We start from the raw sequence: 22,293 nt of genomic DNA on the forward strand, positions 1-22,293 counted from the left end.
CCCGTGGGTGTCCCCGTGCTCTGCGTGGCTGGTTAACAAGCCAGGTTCGGCCGGCCCCACACCTCACTGATGGAGGCTCACCCATAGAACTTGTGGGACGTTCTCCACGGCCCCTTCTCCCAGGGGATTCATGCAAAGCTCGGGCTGGACGCAGCCTGGTTTACCCTGCATCGCCCGGTCCCTGGGCTGCCCACGGCCCGCCGTCACTCATTATTTGGCACTGAAGCGTCGGTTTCTCTTTCCGACGACGCCGCACTCTGGCCGTGTTCCCTGCACCCACACCCGACACCCCCCGGGACGCATCTTTGAAAGCCTCAGAAGACTCCGGCATCTGGCATCCAAAACCACATCCGTCGGATTTGGGTTGATTAAAAAGCCCGGCCGCTTATGACTTTGACGTGTTGACCCGCCCTCTGAACGTGACACTGCAGCTCCGGTTGTTCTGCTAACGTAGGGTCAACTTCCTTCGTCCGTAGAGAAGACAGAGTAATCGCCATGGTAACGGGGAACACCAGGTCATTAAGTGAAATAAACCAGCGGGTTAGGGATCGTGAGTCTGCGCAGCGTTGGACGCTGGTGAGACGTGGAGGTGCTTCAGTAAAACTCCACTCACCTGGCCTGGCTTATTTCTGCAGGCAGACGCCTGCCAGGGATTGATAATATTTTTGTCTTAGGCAAGTGGACTCCAGTGGATGCCGCTCTTTTAGGCTGTTGAAATGGGTCTTGGAAATCTCGCCTAAAACAAAAACAACAAAAAAAGTTTCCATTATATACTTATGGGTAATTTCCCCGTAATCCCTCGTATCACATAGCGCAATGGATTATCAGCTCAGTCGCAGAAAATAACGGAGTGATTAAGTGAGGGCCTTTTTTTTTTTCTTAATTATATGGGAATGACTTTATCCCGAGGTGTTTGGAGAACGCATTAAGTGGAACTTAGATAGCTTAGTTCAGAAGTGTGATTCTTCTAAGAATTTAAGACGTTGGCGGCGTTACTTTGACCAAGTAGTTACCGAGAAATAATTCACAATTATTTCTTATAAGGAAGATTTTGTCCACATTAGGGTAGGAGACCAAAGCGGGAAGGGCTTTGGGGCACTGATAAAGGCCCTAAGTGTATTTTTTTTATCCTGCGTAATGTTAAATTCTTGCAACTGAATCAAAACAGTGTTAAATCATGGCAATCTCTGCACTTAGGGAATGGGTACATACGTGTATGATCACACTCTGCAAATCCCACTTTTAAAGCTGTTAATAGACTTTGCACCTTTTCTTTGACAAGGACGTGTCACATTTAAAGTTTTACATTCATCATGGCAACAGGTAGAACTGGGGAGGGGGGAATGTAATATTTTGTGGGAATTTTGATATGAAAAGAAACTAGTCGTTTATTTATACAATAGGCTTGGCTCAAAAAAAAGTGTTTTTCAGACTCGATATTCCTAATGGGGGATGTGACTATTTTATTTTTAGTAGCAAATTTGGATGTAGACTGACAGACATAGCTGAATGTCTTAATAAATCTAAATTTGAAGATTAAAAAAAACTTTTTTAGGGACTTTAGAGACTTAGAAATGTTCTATAGCCGTGTCCTTCCTAAAGCTGGCTGCTAGGGCTTCACCGCCTTTGCTTCCTTCTCAGCTCCTTGCGGATATAACGTCACGTCCCAGAACGGTACTATTTATTCGCCCGGGTTTCCAGATGAGTACCCGATCCTGAAGGACTGCGTCTGGCTTATCACGGTCCCTCCTGGCCACGGCGTCTACATCAACTTCACCTTGCTGCAGACGGAGGCGGTCAACGACTACATCGCTGTCTGGTAGGAGCGCCTCTGCCCATAGGCCCATCCGTCGTGGGGACAGGCGGTCCCCGCCGCCCCTTCCGCGGGCTCTTGTGTCACACGACATATTAAGAAATGCGCTTTTTTGGGTGGATATCGGAAATGAGATTTACCGACCGCATCCGGCGACGGAGAGCATAGATGTCCTGTAACACGGTCGATAAATTCAGGAGGACTCTGGTTATAGATTATTCCAAGATAATCTCACTTTACGTTTTTTGATGTGGTTTTTCCAAAAGGAAGGTGTGTTAGGATCCCTTGCACGATGAGAGCTCAGTGCCCGTAGGAATGTGGAGGAGGGAATCGCGCACAGCCCTCCGCCCCTCAGCCTCTGCAAATGTGGCGTGTGGGGCGCAAGCGGGCTGGGGACCTGGGTTCTGGTTCTGCTCCTGGGAGCCCCGCGGCCTTGGGCAGGTCCCCGTGTGGCCCTTGGCTACAGCTCCGCGTCGGTGGCAACAGCCCTCTCCTCTCTGCTTTGGGACGTGAGAGCTCACGGGGGACCCTGGGATTGGGTGGCAGGTGCATGCAGTGCTGTGGAGGGGGCACTGGGGCTGCCCACTGGGGCTGTGCGGGCGGTGAGGAGCTCGAGGCAGGCTGGGGAGCAGGATGGGCTGCACCAGACTGATGGGGCGCGGGGTGTGCGGGGCGCTGGGGGTCGTCCTGGAGGCTGGAAGACCCGGGAAGCCAGGGACCAGGGTGACCCGAGGTGTGGGTCCTGTGGGGTCAGGGAGCAGGCCCAGGAGGAGGCCGGGCTCAGTTCCAGGGGCCCCGGGCCGCCCTGAGGCTTGGGAAGGGGCCGGCTCTGTGAGAAGCGCCTTGTGGGAGGCGGGGGCCTGTCTCTTGTGCTGGACGGCACCGGAGGGTGAAGGGGACTTGAGGTACTAAAGGGACTCGGGATGCCATTTGGGAACCTGGGCGAGCTGAGTGGGGGTGGCCCGGAGCCCATGACCAAGACAACTCTCAGCCACCTTCGGTGCAAATTGGTGGCTTTACTGACGCCCAGGCGGGGCAGGGCAGGAAGGGCGGCTGCCCCGGGACTGTGGGGTCCCTCCCCACACGGGAGCCGTGGAGGCACAGCTGTGTCCACAGGGTCCCCGCGGGCCACGGGGGCTGCAGCGCCTGCAGGCCTCACCCCCCCCCCCCCGGGAAGTGGCACTTGCCCTCAAGGCGTCCCTTCCCTGGTGAGTCAGGCTACCCCGGGGAGGCTTCGTCCTGCTACCCTCTGGGACAGTTAGTGAGCTGGGGGACTCACGTCCACGGGCCTGCAACCCCTATCCCTGAGCAGCTGGTTCCCCCTCCCGAGGGCAGCAGGACAGCCCGGGAGGGGCCCCGGGTGGGGACAGTCCCTTCAGAGGCGCAGCAGGGCGAGGCCCCGGGCCTGGGGCGGCCCGACTGTGGGGCCGGCGGCTGCCGTGGGCTCTTCGCGATGAGCAGGGCCGCCTGTGGGGCGCCACGACACGGGCAGGACAGACACCGCAGCGTCCGGCCAACCTTGGCACATTAGACATTGCCACGTGTCCAGGCAGTGTCCACGCGTCACTCATACTTTGCTCACTTTGTGCAAAGCACAGCAGTCTGCTGAGTGTGTGTTCAGGCCTCCCTGGCTTTGGGGGGCTGCTGCATCCGGTAACCCGCCCGTGGCCGGGGCGCAGGGCCAGGTGCGCACCTGCTGTCCGCGTGTCCGCTCGGGCCTGGAGAAAGCCTCCTGCGGAAGAGGAGGGGCTGTGCCCTCAAAGTGCCCTGCCTTCTAGGGACGGGCCCGACCAGAATTCCCCTCAGCTGGGCGTCTTCAGCGGCAACACGGCCCTGGAGACGGCGTACAGCTCCACCAACCAGGTCCTGCTCAAGTTCCACAGCGACTTCTCCAACGGAGGCTTCTTCGTCCTCAATTTCCACGGTCAGTGCGTTTTCACCCCACGCGCTAAGTGGGTGTGCTCCCTCGGGCTTCGCGGCCGGCGGTGTGGACGTGACCTCCGGCCCGGCCGAGCTTCCACGTTCCCTGGACCCCTGCTCGAGCCCCTGATTGATTTTGAAAATCAATCATTTGGAGAAAAGACCAGCAGTCCCTTCCATCTCGGGGGGCCCACCCCCGTGGGTGCCCTCAGCATGAGGGGTGGGGGGCCCATCGAATGCCAGCATGGACCTGGCACCAGGCTGTGGGGGAACCGTTTCCCTTCCAGAATCTCGAAACGAGGTCAAGCCCCTTCGGCTTCATGTGTGCTTCAACGTGAGATAGTCCTGGTAGCTAGAGAACGTCCCAAAGCAGACGTAGATCCTGCAGCACACCGGGGCATTGAAACAACAGGAGAGGGGTGCTTTCTTTTCTGTTTTTTTTGTTTGTTTGTTTGTTATAATTTTGTTTATTCAGCAAATGTAATTGCGGTTTTTTTGTTTTTGTTTTTCCCATAAACCATTTAGCATTTCAGCTCAAGAAATGCCAACCTCCCCCGGCAGTTCCACAGGCAGAAATGCTTACTGAGGATGAGGATTTTGAAATAGGTAATGAGTTCTTTGTTACAATATCACCAGCTCGCCCCATCTTTTTTCTTTTTTTTTTTAACACACCCACCCCTCACCGCAGTAGTTACTCAGATGAGTAGATGAGTATTTGTCGGAAATATCCCAGAGCATTGCTGGGGAGTCCGACGTACAGGTCATGTATCAAATAAATGTGTTTTTCTTCCCTCATCTCCTTTTGGCCATTTGAGTCTTGCTTTTGTCCTTTGGAACATGTCCCCACCTGCATTCGCTAGTTTGTGTTTTTTCTTCTAAATAAAGTTTCCAGTGACAGATTTAGTTATTTGTGTTCAGTTAGAAAAGCATGTTCATGCCCTAGAAGGGCTTCATCATTTGTAGCTTAGATAACGATGATTCTAACTTTGACCTTTCATTGAAACTGGGATGTAATTGGTGAGTATATTTAATGATAATATTTAGAAATGGTGCTTCATCATCCTATATTAATGGCGTATTTCATTAAATAATCATCAGGTCACATTAGGAAACCAGCCGTGGCATATGCTTGTGGTCTAATTGCTGTGACCCAGGATTTCTCTGTCTCGGCTACGAATCCAACACCCTGTTCTCACCCCATGTTTCAGACCACTGGTCAAACCACGTGATCCAATTTCTGCTCTACTCATAATGGCTCAGTTAATGGGAACATGGTGCTAATTAGGCCAAGGTCACGGGTTAGCCCTCTCTGGATGCATTAAAGCCATTCTCCTCTACATCCTTGAATCCCAAGCAACCCCAGTTCACTTTCTTTCTTTTTTTTTTTTTTTCAATCGTAATTGCGGTGGGAAGGGGTGCAAACGTAGACACACCAGTCTTTGAAAAAGCCCTCCATGCAGCCTCTGCTGATATTAGGACAGCATTTTTATAACCGAAGAAGTGAAAATGGCACCATTTGATTGGACAGGCTAAGGAGGAATACCTCTGTTCACTGACTCGATTCGTTAAGTCGCCATCTATATGTTTAAAAGGTTCACACGCTGTGTGTGTCATGGAAACATACTAATTCCCAGGCGTGTTGGGTTTGACTCTTGCAGGGGATTTTGTGAAGTACCAGTGCCACCCCGGGTTCACGTTGTCTGGGACAGACACGCTGACCTGCAAGCTCAGCGCCCAGCTGCAGTTCGAAGGCTCCCTCCCCACCTGTGAAGGTACGCGCCACCTGGTTCTGCACACGGACTCGTTCAGCAGGGGAAACCGGATGGCTCTTGTGGGTCTAGGCCTTTCTTGGATGGCTCCCGCCTCAGTCACTGTGTTATGACCTCCTTGCCACTAAAACTACCTGCGAACACAACTATCTAATTACCTTTCTCTTTTAGCTATCTCTAAAAGACGAATCAAAAGCATATCATAGAAAAGGTCTTGTTTTTTTCTTTCCCCAAGTTTGTCAGAAAATTTTCAAACATAAGGCAAAGTTGAAATAATCTAGAAATAAAAATCTGACTACCTACTACATAGGTTCCACTGTTAATGAACTATAGACATCCTTAGTCATGTGTCTGTTATCTTTCTATCCATCCATTAATTGTTACTTTTAATGCACTTCAAGGCAAATCACAGGTATCACTATGATTCCCTCTAAATATTTTAATATGCATAAAATTATCTAGTTTACTATATTTCCTGTAAAATTCATAAACATTGAAATGCACATATGTTGCATACAAGAAGATACACACATTCCATATATTCAGTTATCTTTAAAATAAATAGAGCATTGGAATAACAGAAATCATAAAATAGCGCAAGATTTGAATCTATTGAGTCCACTGATTGGAGTATAATTAGATCACTTAAAAATATTTGAAATGCTCCACTCTCAAGTAGTATTGGTAGGAAAAAATATAAATAAGCTAAAATGGCTCTATGTAAGTCACATGTGTCATGGTTTGGCCAATCAAAAAGTCTTACAAATTAGAATAGTTTTTATTTTGTGACTTCAAAATCACAATAAACATTCAATTCATTTAAAGAATGGGACCTTTGCGCTTTCAAGGAATTTAAATATTATCATTCATTAGGGATAACGAAGCCCCTAAAAGGGCTCAAAATTTAGGCATAGAAGACCCAGTGACTCTAGATTCCCAGCAAGTGACCACAGGTAAATCATTAATCCCTTGGGCTCCATCTGTAAGAAGGATGGTTAATTTGCCTTATTTATGGGATTTTGGTAAAGATGCAGAGACTATTAAATGAATTATCCTAATGTTTTGTAATGTTAATTATCTGCCCTAGTAAGAGGCAACTTTCTTTGTATTGCACTAGTATTGATTTTACAAGTGCTGGCACCCGGGGATTGATTCTTTTAGAATGTGCGCTTCCTTTGTGCTTGCTCATTTTGAATGAGAGGGAACCCTAGTCATCCAGGGGGAGGGAGACAATTTTCAACATCTGAAGGAAATCAGGAAAGAAGTAGTTTTAAATAACCATAATAACTCAGGCTAATTCTAAGAAAAACTGCTTTCAAATCATACCCCTGGGGAGAGCCGGTGGGTGCGGGCAAAGACGGTCCTCTCGGGAGCGCGCCCTCTTTGGCTCGCTGTCTGCTTTACCCGCTCAGGACCCACGTAGTTGCGGGGTCACGGACACTCTGCCTCACCCCTCCCTCACTTCAACTTGGGGCACCGCACGTGGTGCTGAGTCAGGAGACTGAGTCATTACTTTCTTAGAAAAATCAGTGCGTTGGGACCATGTTACATCAGCAACACCCACCTACGGTGGATTTTTTTTTTTTTTCTCAAGGTGCGAGGGGTTATGAAATGTTCATCCTTTTCCATTTTAGATACAAATTAATGGGGGTAAACCTTCACACATTTGGGGCACATTTAATTTCAACCAACAGTCTTTATGTTTCTCCGCATCGATGACTTCAAGCAAGGAGGCCTTAGCTGCTGAGTGGGGAAAGGCTTACGTATTTATTTAACATGCTACTCCAGAAAGGAGAAAAATACTTTATTATGTTGGCTATCCTAAGGTTAACCTCATTTTTATTTAAATGAAATTAATTCACGACAGTCCAGGAACAGAGTAAATCAGCACAACCTGAGCACCGTTCTCTAAATCACTCGGCCTCACACATGGTTCAAGGAAGACTCAGTTAACAAGACACATTCTCTGTCCTCAGGCCAGAGGCTCCCACGTCCTACTGTACGCGGAGCAATTACTACAAAGGATAACGCAGTTTGCTTCTCTTTCAATTCACGAGTAAATATGCTTAAAACAAACCGAGAGTTATCTTAGCTGTCATTCCCTAAATACATTATTTTAAAAAAGGAAATGGGGGCTCGGATGTCTCTTATCACATAAGCATTTAATGACAGTCTTTCTATTATTCAGTAGGGCTCAAGGGGAAGGAGTGTACAATCCCCCAATAAATTATTGGTGGGAAATTGTGTGAGTTATGAGTCCTACTAAGGTCTTCTTTGAAAATTATGACCACTCTTAGGGTGATTGATTGTTCCTTAGGAAGAGTGGGAGCAAATCGTTCCTTGAAAGTTAGCATCCTATGCAGATAAATAATACCTCGTTGGATGCTCATCTTAGAAAACACAGAGTGAGGGTTTGGAATATTTTCCAGCACCACTAAGTGATTCTCTCCTCCTCTCTGAACACTGGCTGAGTGCCCTATGGTTGAAATCAATTCTGACACTGTCTATGTGGACACAGTGTCCGGCCCCCACAGGTTAAGGGCTCAGTCCTAAAAGACAGCTCCCCCTTCGAGAGGCCAGTCACAAATCCAGGTTGTCACCTGTGCTCCTGACTGACCTGCTATAGATAAGAAGTCCTCACAATCGCTTCTTTGGGTTTTATCCTACGTAATAATGGCTCACATAACCTACGGGAACATTGACTTACATTTACCAGTTGTATCCTTGGTGGTTAGAATTGTATTCTGTATTCTTTATTATATGAAGGTTACTAATGAGCAGTCAGATGAAGAGGTGCAGGGTTCAGGGCCTGGAAGGGGTCTCAGCACTGGAGCTTCTGCGCCCTGGAATTGGGCTATAAGAATGTTCATTGAGCTAATCTCACCCCTTCTCCCTCTCGAACCCACTGCTTCACCAGAGGTCTGTGAGTGGAGCAGGAATTTCCATCACTGGGGCTTTCTGGTGACCAGCCCCATCCTGAGTGGGGCTACCGAGGGCCCCACTCCGAGTCACCTTATTAGCTAAACTCAGGTGTAATTCGAAGGGGCTCCTCAGGACAAAAATACTTTCAATATGCAGGAGATTCCAAATGTTTTAGAACCTCTGCCAGGAACACGGGACAGAGGCCAAGTATATTTTATGCTAGAAGAATGTCCCAGAAGTGACTTTCCTCGTGTTAAGGAAAGAGGAGCACTTCAAAAAGTAAAGAGAAGCAGTGACAAAGTTCTGTGACAAGAAAGGTCATGTGGAGTGTCCAGGAAAGACGAGACGACTCCTACCACTCTGCTCTTAGGGTGTGTTTGGGGAAGACGCATTAAGTGGATGGAAACCTAAAAAGTGGGCCAACTTTTAAAGGTCTTCAGGGGCACCTGGAAGGCTCCATTGATTAATCATCTGACTCTTGATTTCATCTCAGGTCATGATTTCAGGTCTTGGGATTGAGCCCTACGTGGGGTCTGGGCTCAGTGGCGAGTCTGCCTAAGATTCTCTCTCCCCTGCCCCTCCCCATACTCTGCTCATGCTCTCTCAAGCTCCCTCCCTCGCTCTCAAATAAATAAATACATCTTAAAAAGTAAAAAGGTCTCCAGTATCAGGTAGCTTCAGCCTGTGGACAGTGCAGATCCATCAGTGGTTTTTAAAATATTCAACCTAAAACATGGAAACATATGTTGTCAGTGAACACTGGAGACAACCAGTGCCCTTCAGATAATGAGCATTTCATGGAAAGCTCAGGCGTGACCATAATACCCACCTCAAGGGCTTCAGGTGACGGCTTTCCCACTTGTTCATAGAGTTCTCTTTCCCAATTCTCCGGGACCTATGGATGCTTATAAGAATTCATTTTAATTATTAATATGAACTAATGTTTGACTGCACTGCTTCTGCCGAAGCCCTGCAAGCTGCATTGAATAATTTTTAAGCCTCACATTTAATGTTTCTTCAAAAATAAGCTAAGGGAATAACTCATGCAGAGGTGTGGTGATTCAGAACTCAGGTGAATGTCTCAGAGAGGCCCTTTCCTTCCGAGGTGCCTGATGGGAACCTCACACAGATGCTCCCCATAGTGGGAGGTAGCCAGTGTCCCCCGCGGAGATAGGGTGTGTTTACACTGTGAGTGCTGATGGAGAAACGCACAGCCGGGCTGGGCCCGTGGAAAGCCCACAGTCTCTGAACGTTTCCCACTGTGGGTGGGCGTTGCTCCTGGCAACAGGTTTACAGCAAGGGACAGGAAGGAGTAGGCACCTAGGAAGGAGCAAGAGAAACAAAGGAATCAAAAACACGCTCGCTCCCAGGGATACATACCCAAGTGCATTTTAAAACAATGCATAGGTCTGGAAAAAATATTAAGTGTTATAAGCAAAAGGAAACAAAGAACGTCACATATTTTCATTGAATCTTCACTAAGCATCAGAAGCAGCATATTGAGGAAAATGGAGGGAATAAAAATAACTGTGCTTAAGATTGTGCTTGTGATTTATCACCACTCACAGCTCTCAAACCCTGTCCACTCTCCAGGTGGCTTCCAGCCACTTAGCAGACAGTTTCCTGTTTCTGGATGACACCGAGTTCCAGTGTTGCCTAATAACTATAGTGGTGGTGATGAAATCAGAAGGAGGCGGTTTGGGCTAAAGGCTTCCCATGTGTAATAACAGCAGGATGAACTGTGCAGGGGCAGCGACACCTTTATTCAGGAGGAGGCACGCGCGGGGTCAGACCATCCCAGGCCTTGAAACACCTTTGGCCCCTGTACTGCTTCAGCCCGAAGGAAAGCATTTACATGTGTCTATGTAATCATGACCCGACATGTAGCTTTATTGCTCTCCGGTCTCATCAGAGCAGAGGAACGCTCTGACTCTCACTGCGAAGTCAAAGCAGGTCCGTGGAGATTCTCCAACCCCAGGCCCTCACAAATGCCTCCAGATAGAAAATCTTTTTTTTTTTTTATTGTGTTCTCTTAGAAAATGCCAAAATGTCCATTTCTAAAAGGGCATAGTATATTTTACAGGGTGACCTTAGCACCATCACAGAGGAAATTACTTTCTAAACTAAATTGCTTTAGTCTGACTGTCTTGAATTATTATTTTTTATATATAACTTACCTTTAATTAACATTGTAAATATTCTTAAAAATCTACCTAAAATACTTCTTTATTAAAAGGACTCTGTGAAATGATTCATCTTTGGTGATCTTATGCATAAACATTTTCTAAATTTTAAGGTACATCTGAATAAGAACACCAGGATAAATGAAAGAAAAAAAAGGCAAAATTGCCTTTTAATAAGACAGTTACTTAAATTAAAATGTATTGCATAAATTTTTCCCATCTGTTTGGGAAATTATATCAAAATATATGTAGTAAGACTATAAATTTAATTAATCAATATAAAGTTATTTAACTAGTTGCATTTAATAAATGTAAATTTAATGTAATTAGTTAAAAGGAGATAATTCAACCAATAAGACACAATTTCCTCTAACAAAAGCTCCTTTTCATGAAGGAAAAGCTGATCATTTAACTTTAAAATTTTATAAATAGTTTTGCTATATCTGTGTTTACCTTTGAATCATTATCAATATATTATATATTTTTTTCTTGATAGTTGTATAAATAAACTGTTTCTGGAAGATAAATTATCAATGAAATAAACTACTAATTAGGAGACTGGTGATTTTCCTTTGTGTGTTCATACCTATGTGGATCAGTTTTATTTTGAAAGCCTTAAGTAAAGAAAATAGGAAAGCAGGAGGGAAAAAGTATGTCAGTGTGCCCACTGCACTGTCTTTTTTAAAAGATTTTATTTATGTATTTATTCATGAGAGACACAGAGAAAGGCAGAGACACAGGCAGAGGGAGAAGCAGGCTCCCTGCAGGAAGCTGGATGTGGGACTCAATCCCGGGACCCCAGGGTCACGCCCTGAGCCAAAGGCAGATGCTCGACTGCTGAGCCCCCCAGGTGTCCCCCCTACTCTGTCTTAATGATTCATTCGTAATGCTAAACTGACAAAGAATTCATTATAATAAATTGATCCTTTAGAAATCACTACTCTTACTTGACCTTGTAACAACCCAGAGATCCAATATGGCTTTCAGCCCAGGTCTCTGACTCATCTCTTATCACGGTCCCGAACAATTTTTAAACATCCAGTGTTCAAAAATAACTATCCTAAATATAATTAAAAGCATAATCAAAGGCAAAAAATAAATACAGTTTATCTATTACTGTATGTAGTTGCGCAATGTTTTTGTAATATTGCATTGAGAAGGTGAAGTCTTACTTGGTAGCTGAATTGGGAAAACATGAGATCCTAGGATCAAATCCGTAATGCACCTACCCCAAGTCAAGGTGTGTGGGCAATAAAGTCATAGAAAGTTCCTACAGTGAAAGGCACATGGTAATCACTCCTCTCTCAGCACGTCCCCCCTTCACACGCAGAGGGTCATCAGCTGGTGAAGCAATTGTGTTGCTTCACCACCTTTTTCCAGATAGAGGAAACTTTCAGGTTCCACGTTTCTTTTCAATTTGGCACCTTTATCACACTTGGCTACCCCACACTTGTGTCAGTGACCTAATCTCTTTGACCCTACATTTCCTTAGAGGTAAATGGGATCTATCTATGTGTCTTTGTATCTACCTAATGACCCTTATATTGACATATGTATTATACACACACACACACACACACACACACACGTGTGTGTATATAATTCTTGTTTAAATCATAAGATGGTATTAAAATGTTACTCGTTATTATTGACTGTTGTTCTCCTGCTCTGTTTGTGCCCTGTATTAAATTTGGCCATAGCTCATTAGGATTGGTCCCCGACCACCATCGTTGGCTTAAAAATAGGAATAGAAACAGGAATAGAAACTCTCCTATTGAAATTGGATTCATTTTGTTAAGGAAAACTTTTACCGGTATTTTCCTCATTAGCACAATGCCCTGCAAATGAAGTCCGGACAGAGTCTTCTGGAGTCATCCTCAGTCCAGGTTACCCAGGCAACTATTTTAACTCCCAGACATGCTCGTGGAGTATTAGAGTGGAACCAAACTATAACATCACCATCTTTGTGGATACATTCCAAAGTGAAAAGCAATTTGACGCACTGGAAGTATTTGATGGTAAGTTTCTTCTTCTTTTTTTATTCTTTTTTAACCTACCAATGACCTTTACCTAGTGTGATAAAAACACCATCGTGACGTTTTTGTTACACAAGGATTTTCACATACTCTTGAGTTAAATTTTATCTCCCCCAAACAGATAATGAATTATTCCTGCACTTGTGCCATCTCAAGAGTCTGTGGAACATGAACATACTTTTGTTAATGTTTCGACTTTTAAGCGATTAATATACTAGTGATGCACTCTGAAAATGTCCTGAATTTACTTGAAGCATTATTTAATTCTTTCATGTGGGGATTTACAATAGATGACCTCATCCAGCTCTTCCTTTCTCTCTAAGTATTCTATTGATTTAGAAGATATTTTAGGAAACTTAAGAGAGCTAAAGGTACTTTAAGCAATTTAAACAATTATTTTGCTAGAACTATATAAAAATAGTGGCTCCCAGAGATTTCTAAATGATAAATGCTACAGAATTCTTTAATGTCTGATTTAAAAAAAATGATTTTTTTAAAAAAAAGTACAATGCACTTACCCAATGTTAATACTGTTTTCAACTCTAGTCTTACACATTTTTACACATTTCTAATGAATTTATTAATATAACAATGACATTCTTAAAAGTAGCATGTGGTTGAATTATCAATTTGAAATGGAGATGATGGTAATATTTTTCTTTGTATAGAAGCATTATCATAGCCCAGAAAATTAGACCAAGATACAATTATGGCCGTACATAATAACTAGGCTTTTGCATGTTTTGATGGACTCATCACCGAGTTCAGTAAAATAACAATCAGCTCAGAAAAAAAATTACTGTAATTGATTCTGTGTGTGTGTCTATGCCCTCTACTTCCTTGAAGAATCCTAATAGTCAAGTTGTTCATATGGGTAGACACCGCATGAATCAGTTTATGTATTTCCTAAGATCATGAGCTAGTAAATTGGAAATAAATTCACGCTTACATATGTAGAAACAGCAGTATTTTCATTTTCAGAGTGTTTTTTTCAAGTGTATGTTAAACAAGCATGGGCTACGGAAGACCTCTTCTGTGGTCTTTAGGATGGAAAGGCGTAATTTATTAGCCAAGCACAAAAATGGAATTCTTACGTCAATGAGAAACCAGATAAACTCAATTCTGAGGTCAATTAGGTGACATATAAGAATAAAGTAGGTGAGGAGCCTGCTTGTGGGAATGTGCGTGTGTGTATGCATATTCCTATCCATGCTGTATGTAATGAAATATATTTACATAATTACTTTAAATCTGTCCACGTTCCCTTGTGTGACCATAGTTGAATTGGAATTTAGCTAACAGTGTTTTCTCTGCTTCCAATTGCAGGAGCAGTCATTACCAGTATTTTTTCCTAAGTGCTTGTTTGATCCCCCAAAAATATGGGTGGGTCACACCCATTACAAACCACAAAGCAGATAACAGAGAGAAATATCAAAGCAGATGCTGTTAAAATTACCAGAGATCCATGGTTAGCTTTGTTCTAGTCTCAAAGATTTGTCTATAAAATTAAAGGGCAGAGTTTTATATGAATATTTTATCAAGTGTTAGCATTTTTCTTGCATCGAGTGTCATGTTTATCTCACCTCTCTCTGTTCCGTAAGATAGTGGTTCCAACTCAGCTAATGAGTCGGAAAAAAAAAAAAAAAAAAAAAGACGCGTTGAAAATACTGATTTTAGACTTTATTATCCCAGGAGTACATTTCTGTCTGAAGCTCCAGAAGTGGATATTCCTCAATTTAAATAAATAAATAAATACATACATACATACATACATAAATACATAAAATCATAATAGAACTCAACTGAGAAAGGTGTCGACATAAAGATTGTGGCGTTCACTTGTAAAATGCTTAATAGTGTCCATGCTGGGGCAAGAGGCTCCACAGTGGCTCTGTATTGTACACGTGCTGAGCTGGATGTGTATTTTCAAAGTCCTTCGAGTCCTTGCCGAAGCTGTTTACATGTTATGCAAAGAGAACAGATGGAGAGTGATGAAGAATTAGTTGCTGGATTAAGAACACCTGAAGCTCTCCTCTTGAGTACTGTCACGAGAAGTGATACCGTAAAACTTCATAAATGCAGGTTAATTTCCGACTGGTATTTTATTTTAGAATAGATAGTATCTCTTTAGACACAACGGAAAACCAGCACACAAAACACATTAGTCTTCTTTAATCATAAAATATGGTCGTCCTTGTATGGGACATCTTCCAGGAAACTGGGAAGTAGCATCTTATCTGATCCTACTTTGCTCCGGTGAAACTCAACATTGCCTGGTTCATCCCCAATGTACTAGTTTTTTGAATTCGTTGACTAGGGTTGCCATCCCAAAGTGACAACACGGAGGGGCTGAGGCAACAGAAACGTGTTTCCTCCCAGTCCTGGAGACAGGAAGTCCAGGACGCAAGTGTGGGCAGGGCTGGTTTCTCCAAGGCCCCTCTCCCTGGCGTGTGGGTACCATCTGTCCTCATGTCCCCTCCGCCCCTTGGTGTGTGTCCGTGTCCTGATCTCTTCTCTGTGCAGGGTCTCCAGTTCTACTAGATTAGGGTTCATTCCAGGGTCCTCAGCTGACTTTAATGACCTCTTTAAAGACCTCACCTCCAGGTATAGACACACTCCTAGATACTGACCTGTAACATATGCATTTGCAGGACAACAATTCTGGCCAGAACAGGCATTTTTTCTTATTTTTAAATAATTTTAACCACTCTCATTGGGGGTTACACAAAAAGTGAAGTTGTGGTTTCCTGGTTCCTTTGCATGAATAAAAATCCTACATACAACTCTCGAAGCTAGTCTCATACCCTGATAACATCTGGCAGTGAGGACCACATTCTCCCACCCATAATGTGCTCCCTGGGACTGACCTGCATGATGTAGAAAAGCCACCCAGATGTCAGACTAGGAGGTGGCGCTGAGTTCTCCAGCAGAGGCTGTTGTAGCCGACGCCCAGGAAGTGCAAATGCAGCTTCTGTACTCAGGAAAGCAATTCCTCCCAGGAAGTGACATCGAGTCATGGAGCCAAGAGTCATGTTAGCTGACTGTATGCTGCACTTGCTTCTATTAACTATATTTTAGATTTTGACTTTGTGACTTGAATTTTAAAAAATTTCAAATGTACCAAAAGGTGAAAAAATTTAAAAATACCGATGTGGACTCATTACTTGATGTAATGAATTTTAGGGTTTTTGTCAAATTTACCATGGGCTCTGTTTTTTTTGTTTTTGTTTTTTTGTTTGTTTTGTTTTGTTTTGTTTTTTAAGAGGCAGGGAGCACAGAGAAATTCAGGGACTCCACTTATATCCTATACCATGTGCGCCTCTCCTAGAAGGAAATAGTACTGAAGGGGACAGGGTGGTGGGTCACGCTTGCACATGTTCTATGGTTCCTTCTCTACCTCTGTCCATCTGTCTGTCTATCATGTAACTGTGCATCTCCAGTTATACCATGTCCTACCTACGCACACATACACATAATTTATATATGGCACACCTTTGAATTTTTACACAATCGCTATCATATTTAACTGCAGTTAGATTTCTTCAGTCATCAATATGCTGTTTTAAGAATCGCCTATGCCAGTAAGTGTTTATCTAGCTCATTAATTTTAAATGTGCATAGAATTCCTTTTCATGGCACTTGTAATTATTTTCTAAGATGTCAAAATGCTACTTAAGATCTAGGTTTTGCTATGCTGAGACAATGCTGGAGGAAACTTTTGGCTATAAAAATAACACTAGCGCACATGTGCTGAAGTTTATAGAAATATCATGGACCCTCAGTTTTATTGGACATTACAGAATTGCTCTCCACAGTTATTTTACTAATTTATTCTTCTACCAGTATCACATGAAAGTCTGTAATTCCCCATATGCTTACAAGATTGTCCATACTAATGATGATAAATAAATCTCATTTATTTTAATAGCTCCTATTTTACAGGTAAGGTTCATGGGATCTACTTAGTGTGTGTTAACAATGAGAGATTATTTTGATTGGTTATTATTTTTTGATTGTTTTTTTTTAATTAGGGAATATATTTTTTGTTTTATTCATTTGGAACTCTGTTTCCTTTGAAGTAAGTAAGTAATGTGCATTTAGACTCCTAAACTTAATAAAAAGCTAACCGTGGTCTGCATTTCATAGGTGCTAGCTCATATTTGAACTTTTTGTTTGTTTTTCTGTTTTGTTTAGGTTCTTCTGGTCAGAGTCCTCTGCTAGTGGTCTTAAGCGGAAACCACACTGAACAATCCAATTTTACGAGCAGGAGTAATCAGTTATATCTCCGCTGGTCCACTGATCATGCAACCAGTAAAAAAGGATTCAAGATTCGATATACAGGTAAGTAAGTGGGGTTTAGATTTAGCATAAAAACATTTTTAATACAAGAGATCTGCGGTAAATAAAAAAAAATTGAGAGAGATTTATAATATAAACCTAATTTCCAAAGATGAGTAATTAACTCCCATAGAAATAACATCATGTGAAATTATTCTGAATGAGGAATCTCCAAACTGTAGCAGGTAAAAGAAATCATTTGTTGAGCAATATTCTAAAAATCATTACTAAAATCATAAAACTTTGAGTTGACATAGGGTAAACAAAACCATTTCCTCTAAAAGATTAACTAATATATACTGATTTGAAAGTAGGTTTAAATGCTAAGGAAACAAACAGGAAGAGATATTTGTATTGCTATTAGATTTGTAAGTGATAACCTCTTACTACTAATAAATAGTATGTATTTTTATTGATTATCTGAATGCCTCTATTTGTAGGCTACATATATGTATACATATATGTATAGACACATACATTTTTTTAAGATTTTATTTATTCATGAGAGACACAGGGAGAGACAAAGACACAGGCAGAGGGAGAAGCAGGCTCCCTGCAGGGAGCCCGGTGAGGGACTCGATCCCAGAACCCTGGGATCACACCCGGAGCCCTAGGCCGACTCTCAACCGCTGAGCCACCCAGGTGCCCCAACACATAGAAAATTAATATGGGTTTACATATGTATATTTCCTCTGAACATTTGTCCTCTCCCCATATATCTTAATTATTCTCTGCCAGTGTTACTTATATTAATTAAACCGGTCAATATATCTATGTACATTAGATCCTGTGTACATTTGCCAATATGACCTGACCCACACCTAAGGTTTACACTGTCCTACAGAAACAGTAGACAATTTAAATTCCTCAGATATGTTAATTAACTAAGAAAAAAATCTATGCTTTTCTCAGCATCTCACTCAGCGATTTCCCATGGTGATAACTGAGATACGTTTCCCTAAGGAAGATGCCCATTGGCTACATTTAACTGAGCAATAGCTAACAGGGGATTGCGGATTCCTATGTTGGTGTTTTATGTGGTCAGCGGTGAGGAACATTCTGAGGAGGAGCAGCAAAAAGTATAGTTTTTTTTTTAAAGATTTTATTTATTTATTCATGAGAGACACACACACAGAGAGAGAGAGAGAGAGAGAGAGAGGCAGAGACACAGGCAGAGGGAGAAGCAGGCTCCATGCAGGGAGCCCGACGTGGGACTCGATCCCGGGTCTCCAGGATCACACCCTGAGCCTAAGGCAGACACTTAACCACTGAACCACCCAGGGATCCCCATAGTGGTTTTAAGAATAAGATTTCAACTCTCCGGTTGGTAGACATCATGAAATATTAAAAGGTTTCAAGGTTTTGAAAAGGCTCCTGATGTGTAGACAGTGGGCATGAAATCTGGTCATTCTTTCTTGGTAAAGTCTAATAAAATACCCAGACCTTCGTTTCTCTCCCCTTCTCTCAAAGCAGTTATTCAAAATGCTTATTAACAAAGAGCTCACGGATCAAACAGTTTCCCTTAGACTGAGCTAGGAGAGTATTAGGGCAATGATTGGCTTTGTGTTCATCACGTTCCTTGATTTGAAATAAATATTGAGACCTTTAGAATTGTTTGAATTTATGTCCAACGTGCAAAACTGGACATTGCAGGGGAAATCGCGGTGAACCTAATTCATCTCCTCCTATCTTCAGCAAATAACCTAGTAGCCTGGTGATATGATTATACCTTGAATTTTAGTTCATTATAAAACAAGAAGATTCTCTTTGTTAAACTGTGTTGGGAGAGTAGGAAATTGGAGAACTTCAGAGACGGCTATAAATGTTTGTTTTGTCAGTGGATGCATCTATCTTTTAACAGATTTTCATTTAAAATCCAGTGATTCGGTGACCTCTGCTAGGAGTTCATCACCAGTGGTTTTAGCGCAGTGATTAAATGAACACGTCTCTGTTATAAAGCAGTGTGGGCAAGGGGGCTCGAGCCTGTAATATGACCACATGTCGTATCTTACACCCCTGCTTGTCCCACGTGTATGAAATACTGGTCATCCGGACATGGGATTGATATAATTGATGAACATGATTTGAAGCTGAAAGCAAAAGACACAAAGCAAGTGCTGTCCAAAGCTGATTCTAGACGACGCAGTACAGGTGAACGCAGAGTTAGTAATGGTCCTTCGATACTAAATGAAGTGAGTGAGCTTCACTGGGACAGTGAAAGCTACAGATTGGTCAGATATACATCCAGAAATTCCAGAATCTCTGACTGGCCAGTCTTCTCCCAGAGTGGACGCCTCCCTGCTTTCCCAAGACACAACCAGCAGTTGGAGGACTGAGCGTTGGTCCTCTTATTTCTTACCATGGCCAGCAAACCTGTCTAGGTGGGGCCGCGTGCTCTAACCTTTCCCTTTTGTTCTCAGGCCTCTAGTTCACCCCCTGGCCTCCTCCATATCTCATTCTAGGTGAGTTAGGAGAGAAGAAGTGTCTTGAAACCCTGGTGGTAGAAAAAGACTAACAAATAGGAGAGAAAATGGACAGTTACCAGACTCAACAGGGTAAAACAATCCTGCACGTTATATCCCATAACAGATTAAACTATGACAAAAATCCCAGGTGGGGCAGCCCGGGTGGCTCAGTGGTTTAGCACCACCTTGACCCAGGGCATGATCCCAGGATCTAGGATCAAGTCCCACGTCGGGGTCCCTGCATGGAGCCTGCTTCTCCCTCTGCCTGTGTCTCTGCCTCTGTCTCTGTGTGTCTCTCATGAATAAATAAATAAAATATAAAAAAGAAAAAAATCCCAGGTGATGTGGAATGAATTATGTGGTCTCTCTGTGTCCCTCCGGGGCCGTTACAGGCTTAATCTTCTCTCTACCTTTAGAGCAGGATCTACAGCCTACTCCTTCCTATAAATTATCTTTTTGTTTTAACAGTTGGTAGCCAAGATGCTTGAGTATACTCATTCCTTCCCTAAAATAAATATTTTTGCTCATTCAAAACTTACAAAATTTGGTCTAGAACAAGGACATAGAAGACGGCACAGCTGATGGGGCAGTGAATTGGAAGTTTCTCGTAATGATAGTGAATTTTTTTTTAAGATTTATTTTATTTTATTTTATTTATTTATTTATTTTTTAATAAAATAATTTTTATTGGTGTTCAATTTACCAACATACAGAATAACACCCAGTGCTCATCCCATCAAGTGTCCCCCTCAGTGCCCATCACCCACTCACCCCCACCCCCCACCCTGCTCCCCTTCCACCACCCCCAGTTCGTTTCCCAGAGTTAGGAGTCTTTATGTTCTGTCTCCCTTTCTGATATTTCCCACACATTTCTTCTCCCTTCCCTTATATTCCCTTTCACTATTATTTATATTCCCCAAATGAATGAGAGCATACACTGTTTGTCCTCTGATTGACTTACTTCACTCAGCATATACCCTCCAGTTCCATCCACGTTGAAGCAAATGGTGGGTATTTGTCGTTTCTAATGGCTGAGGAATATTCCATTGTTTACATAAACCACGTCTTCTTTATCCATCATCTTTCGATGGACACCGAGGCTCCTTCCACAGTTTGGCTATTGTGGCCATTGCTGCTAGAAACATCGGGGTGCAGGTGTCCCGGCGTTTCACTGCATCTGTATCTTTGAGGTAAATCCGCAACAGTGCAATTGCTGGGTCGTAGGGCAGGTCTATTTTTAGCTCTTTGAGGAACCTCCACACAGTTTTCCAGAGTGGCTGCACCAGGTCACATTCTCAACAGTGCCGGAAGGTTCCCCTTTCTCCGCATCCTCTCCAACATTTGTGGTTTCCTGCCTTGTTAATGTTCCCCATTCTCACTGGTGTGAGGTGGGATCTCATGGTGGTTTTGATTTGTATTTCCCTGATGGCAAGTGATACGGAGCATTTTCTCATGTGCACGTTGGCCATGTCTGTGTCTTCCTCTGTGAGATTTTTCTTCATGATAGTGAATTTTAACTTAATAAAAATCAGTCCTTTAAAAAAGAATTGCAGCGGTATTTCAGAAGATCACCCAGCTGAGAATATTCTCTGAGGATGCTCCTTGCAGGAGCATGGTTGACAGCCAAGGCCACACACATAGACTTTGCTTCTGGGCAATGCTATGATATGGAACCTTCAAAACGTTTCTTCTGAACTTATTTCTAAGGAGAAGTTCAACATCAAGCATTTAGACCTGTACGTGTGCTCTTTGTATACGGACCCCCATGGGGAAGCAGCACACTTAAAACTCCTCTTCCAAAAGGAAACACACATTTCTAGTACTTCACAACTTCCTTTATTGTTTTAATTCATCTAAAAGGAGTTCGTAGGACTGTTTGCTGCAATGAGACTGTAAGAATAAAATGTGTTTCTCTAAATGTGCAAATAACATGCAGAGCCTTTAGCCATCAGAGCGTTGTGTGCTGTGTACGTAGGACTGTGTTATTTTTAACAAATGCCCATCTTCAATTTTAAAAAGTTCCTACAGAGACAATGATTAAAGCTATTGTGCGATTTTTATTGACCTGGAGTGGTGCATTTTCTTCAGATCTTATTCAAGTCCCGTATGTTGAAAAGAAGCTACACATCTTACATCACTGTGCAATTCACAGACCCACTTAGCAACAGAGGAAGGAAAAAGTTAATGGCTTTAATCACAAAATGTTATAATCTTCTATTTTCTCCATTTTAATAATACTTTCCTTTTTCAGTATTCAGAATTGTTTTGTTTCAAATAAGTCCCCAGAGCTGTACCTCCACCATTTCTTATTCTGGTGGTCGATCCGCTTATTTAGGTGGGTAAGCCTTACGGGGCTGAGTGAAGGAGTTCACTCTGACGCTTCCATGTATTCTCTTATAATATTTTAGTTGGAAAGTTGAGATCTGCTTTCACAACGAGTAACAATTGTGTGTAATTTAACCTTCAAGAGGCACCTGGGTGGCTCAGTTGGTGAAGCATCTGCCATTGACTCAGGTCATGATCCCGGGGTCCTGGGACCCAGCCCCATGTCAGCGCCCTGCTCAGCAGGGTGTCTGCTTCTCCTCTTCCCCTTCTCCTCGCCCGCCCCCCCGCTTGTGCTCTCTCTCTCTGTCAAAAAATAAAATAAAATAAAATTAAATCTTAAAAATGAATAAACTTCAAAATAAGAGATTAGACCTTGGCTCCAGAGTCTTGGGATGCTTTATGGGTTTGTTGGGTTTTGTTTTTGTTATTGTTTTTGTTTTTACTTTATTTTTTCAGAGTAGTTTTAAGTTCACAAGAAAAGTGAGGAAAAGATACAGAGATTTCTCCTGTGCCCCCTGCCTG

The 22,293-nt window shown here is 43.1% G+C and overlaps 1 protein-coding gene across 1 annotated transcript in view; it reads left to right on the forward strand.

The window, feature by feature from the left end:
• The window catches only part of CSMD1 (CUB and Sushi multiple domains 1), a 1,850,581-nt gene that overhangs the window by 1,700,569 nt on the left and 127,719 nt on the right, over positions 1-22,293 (forward strand). The window contains exons 47-52 of the mRNA XM_038560546.1: positions 1,642-1,819; positions 3,592-3,737; positions 4,259-4,339; positions 5,392-5,505; positions 12,437-12,625; positions 16,838-16,984. Coding sequence (XP_038416474.1) covers positions 1,642-1,819; positions 3,592-3,737; positions 4,259-4,339; positions 5,392-5,505; positions 12,437-12,625; positions 16,838-16,984 — 855 coding nt within the window. The remainder of the gene's footprint in view (positions 1-1,641; positions 1,820-3,591; positions 3,738-4,258; positions 4,340-5,391; positions 5,506-12,436; positions 12,626-16,837; positions 16,985-22,293) is intronic.

This window comes from Canis lupus, chromosome 16 (assembly GCF_011100685.1).
Source record: "Canis lupus familiaris isolate Mischka breed German Shepherd chromosome 16, alternate assembly UU_Cfam_GSD_1.0, whole genome shotgun sequence".
NCBI lineage: Eukaryota > Metazoa > Chordata > Mammalia > Carnivora > Canidae > Canis > Canis lupus.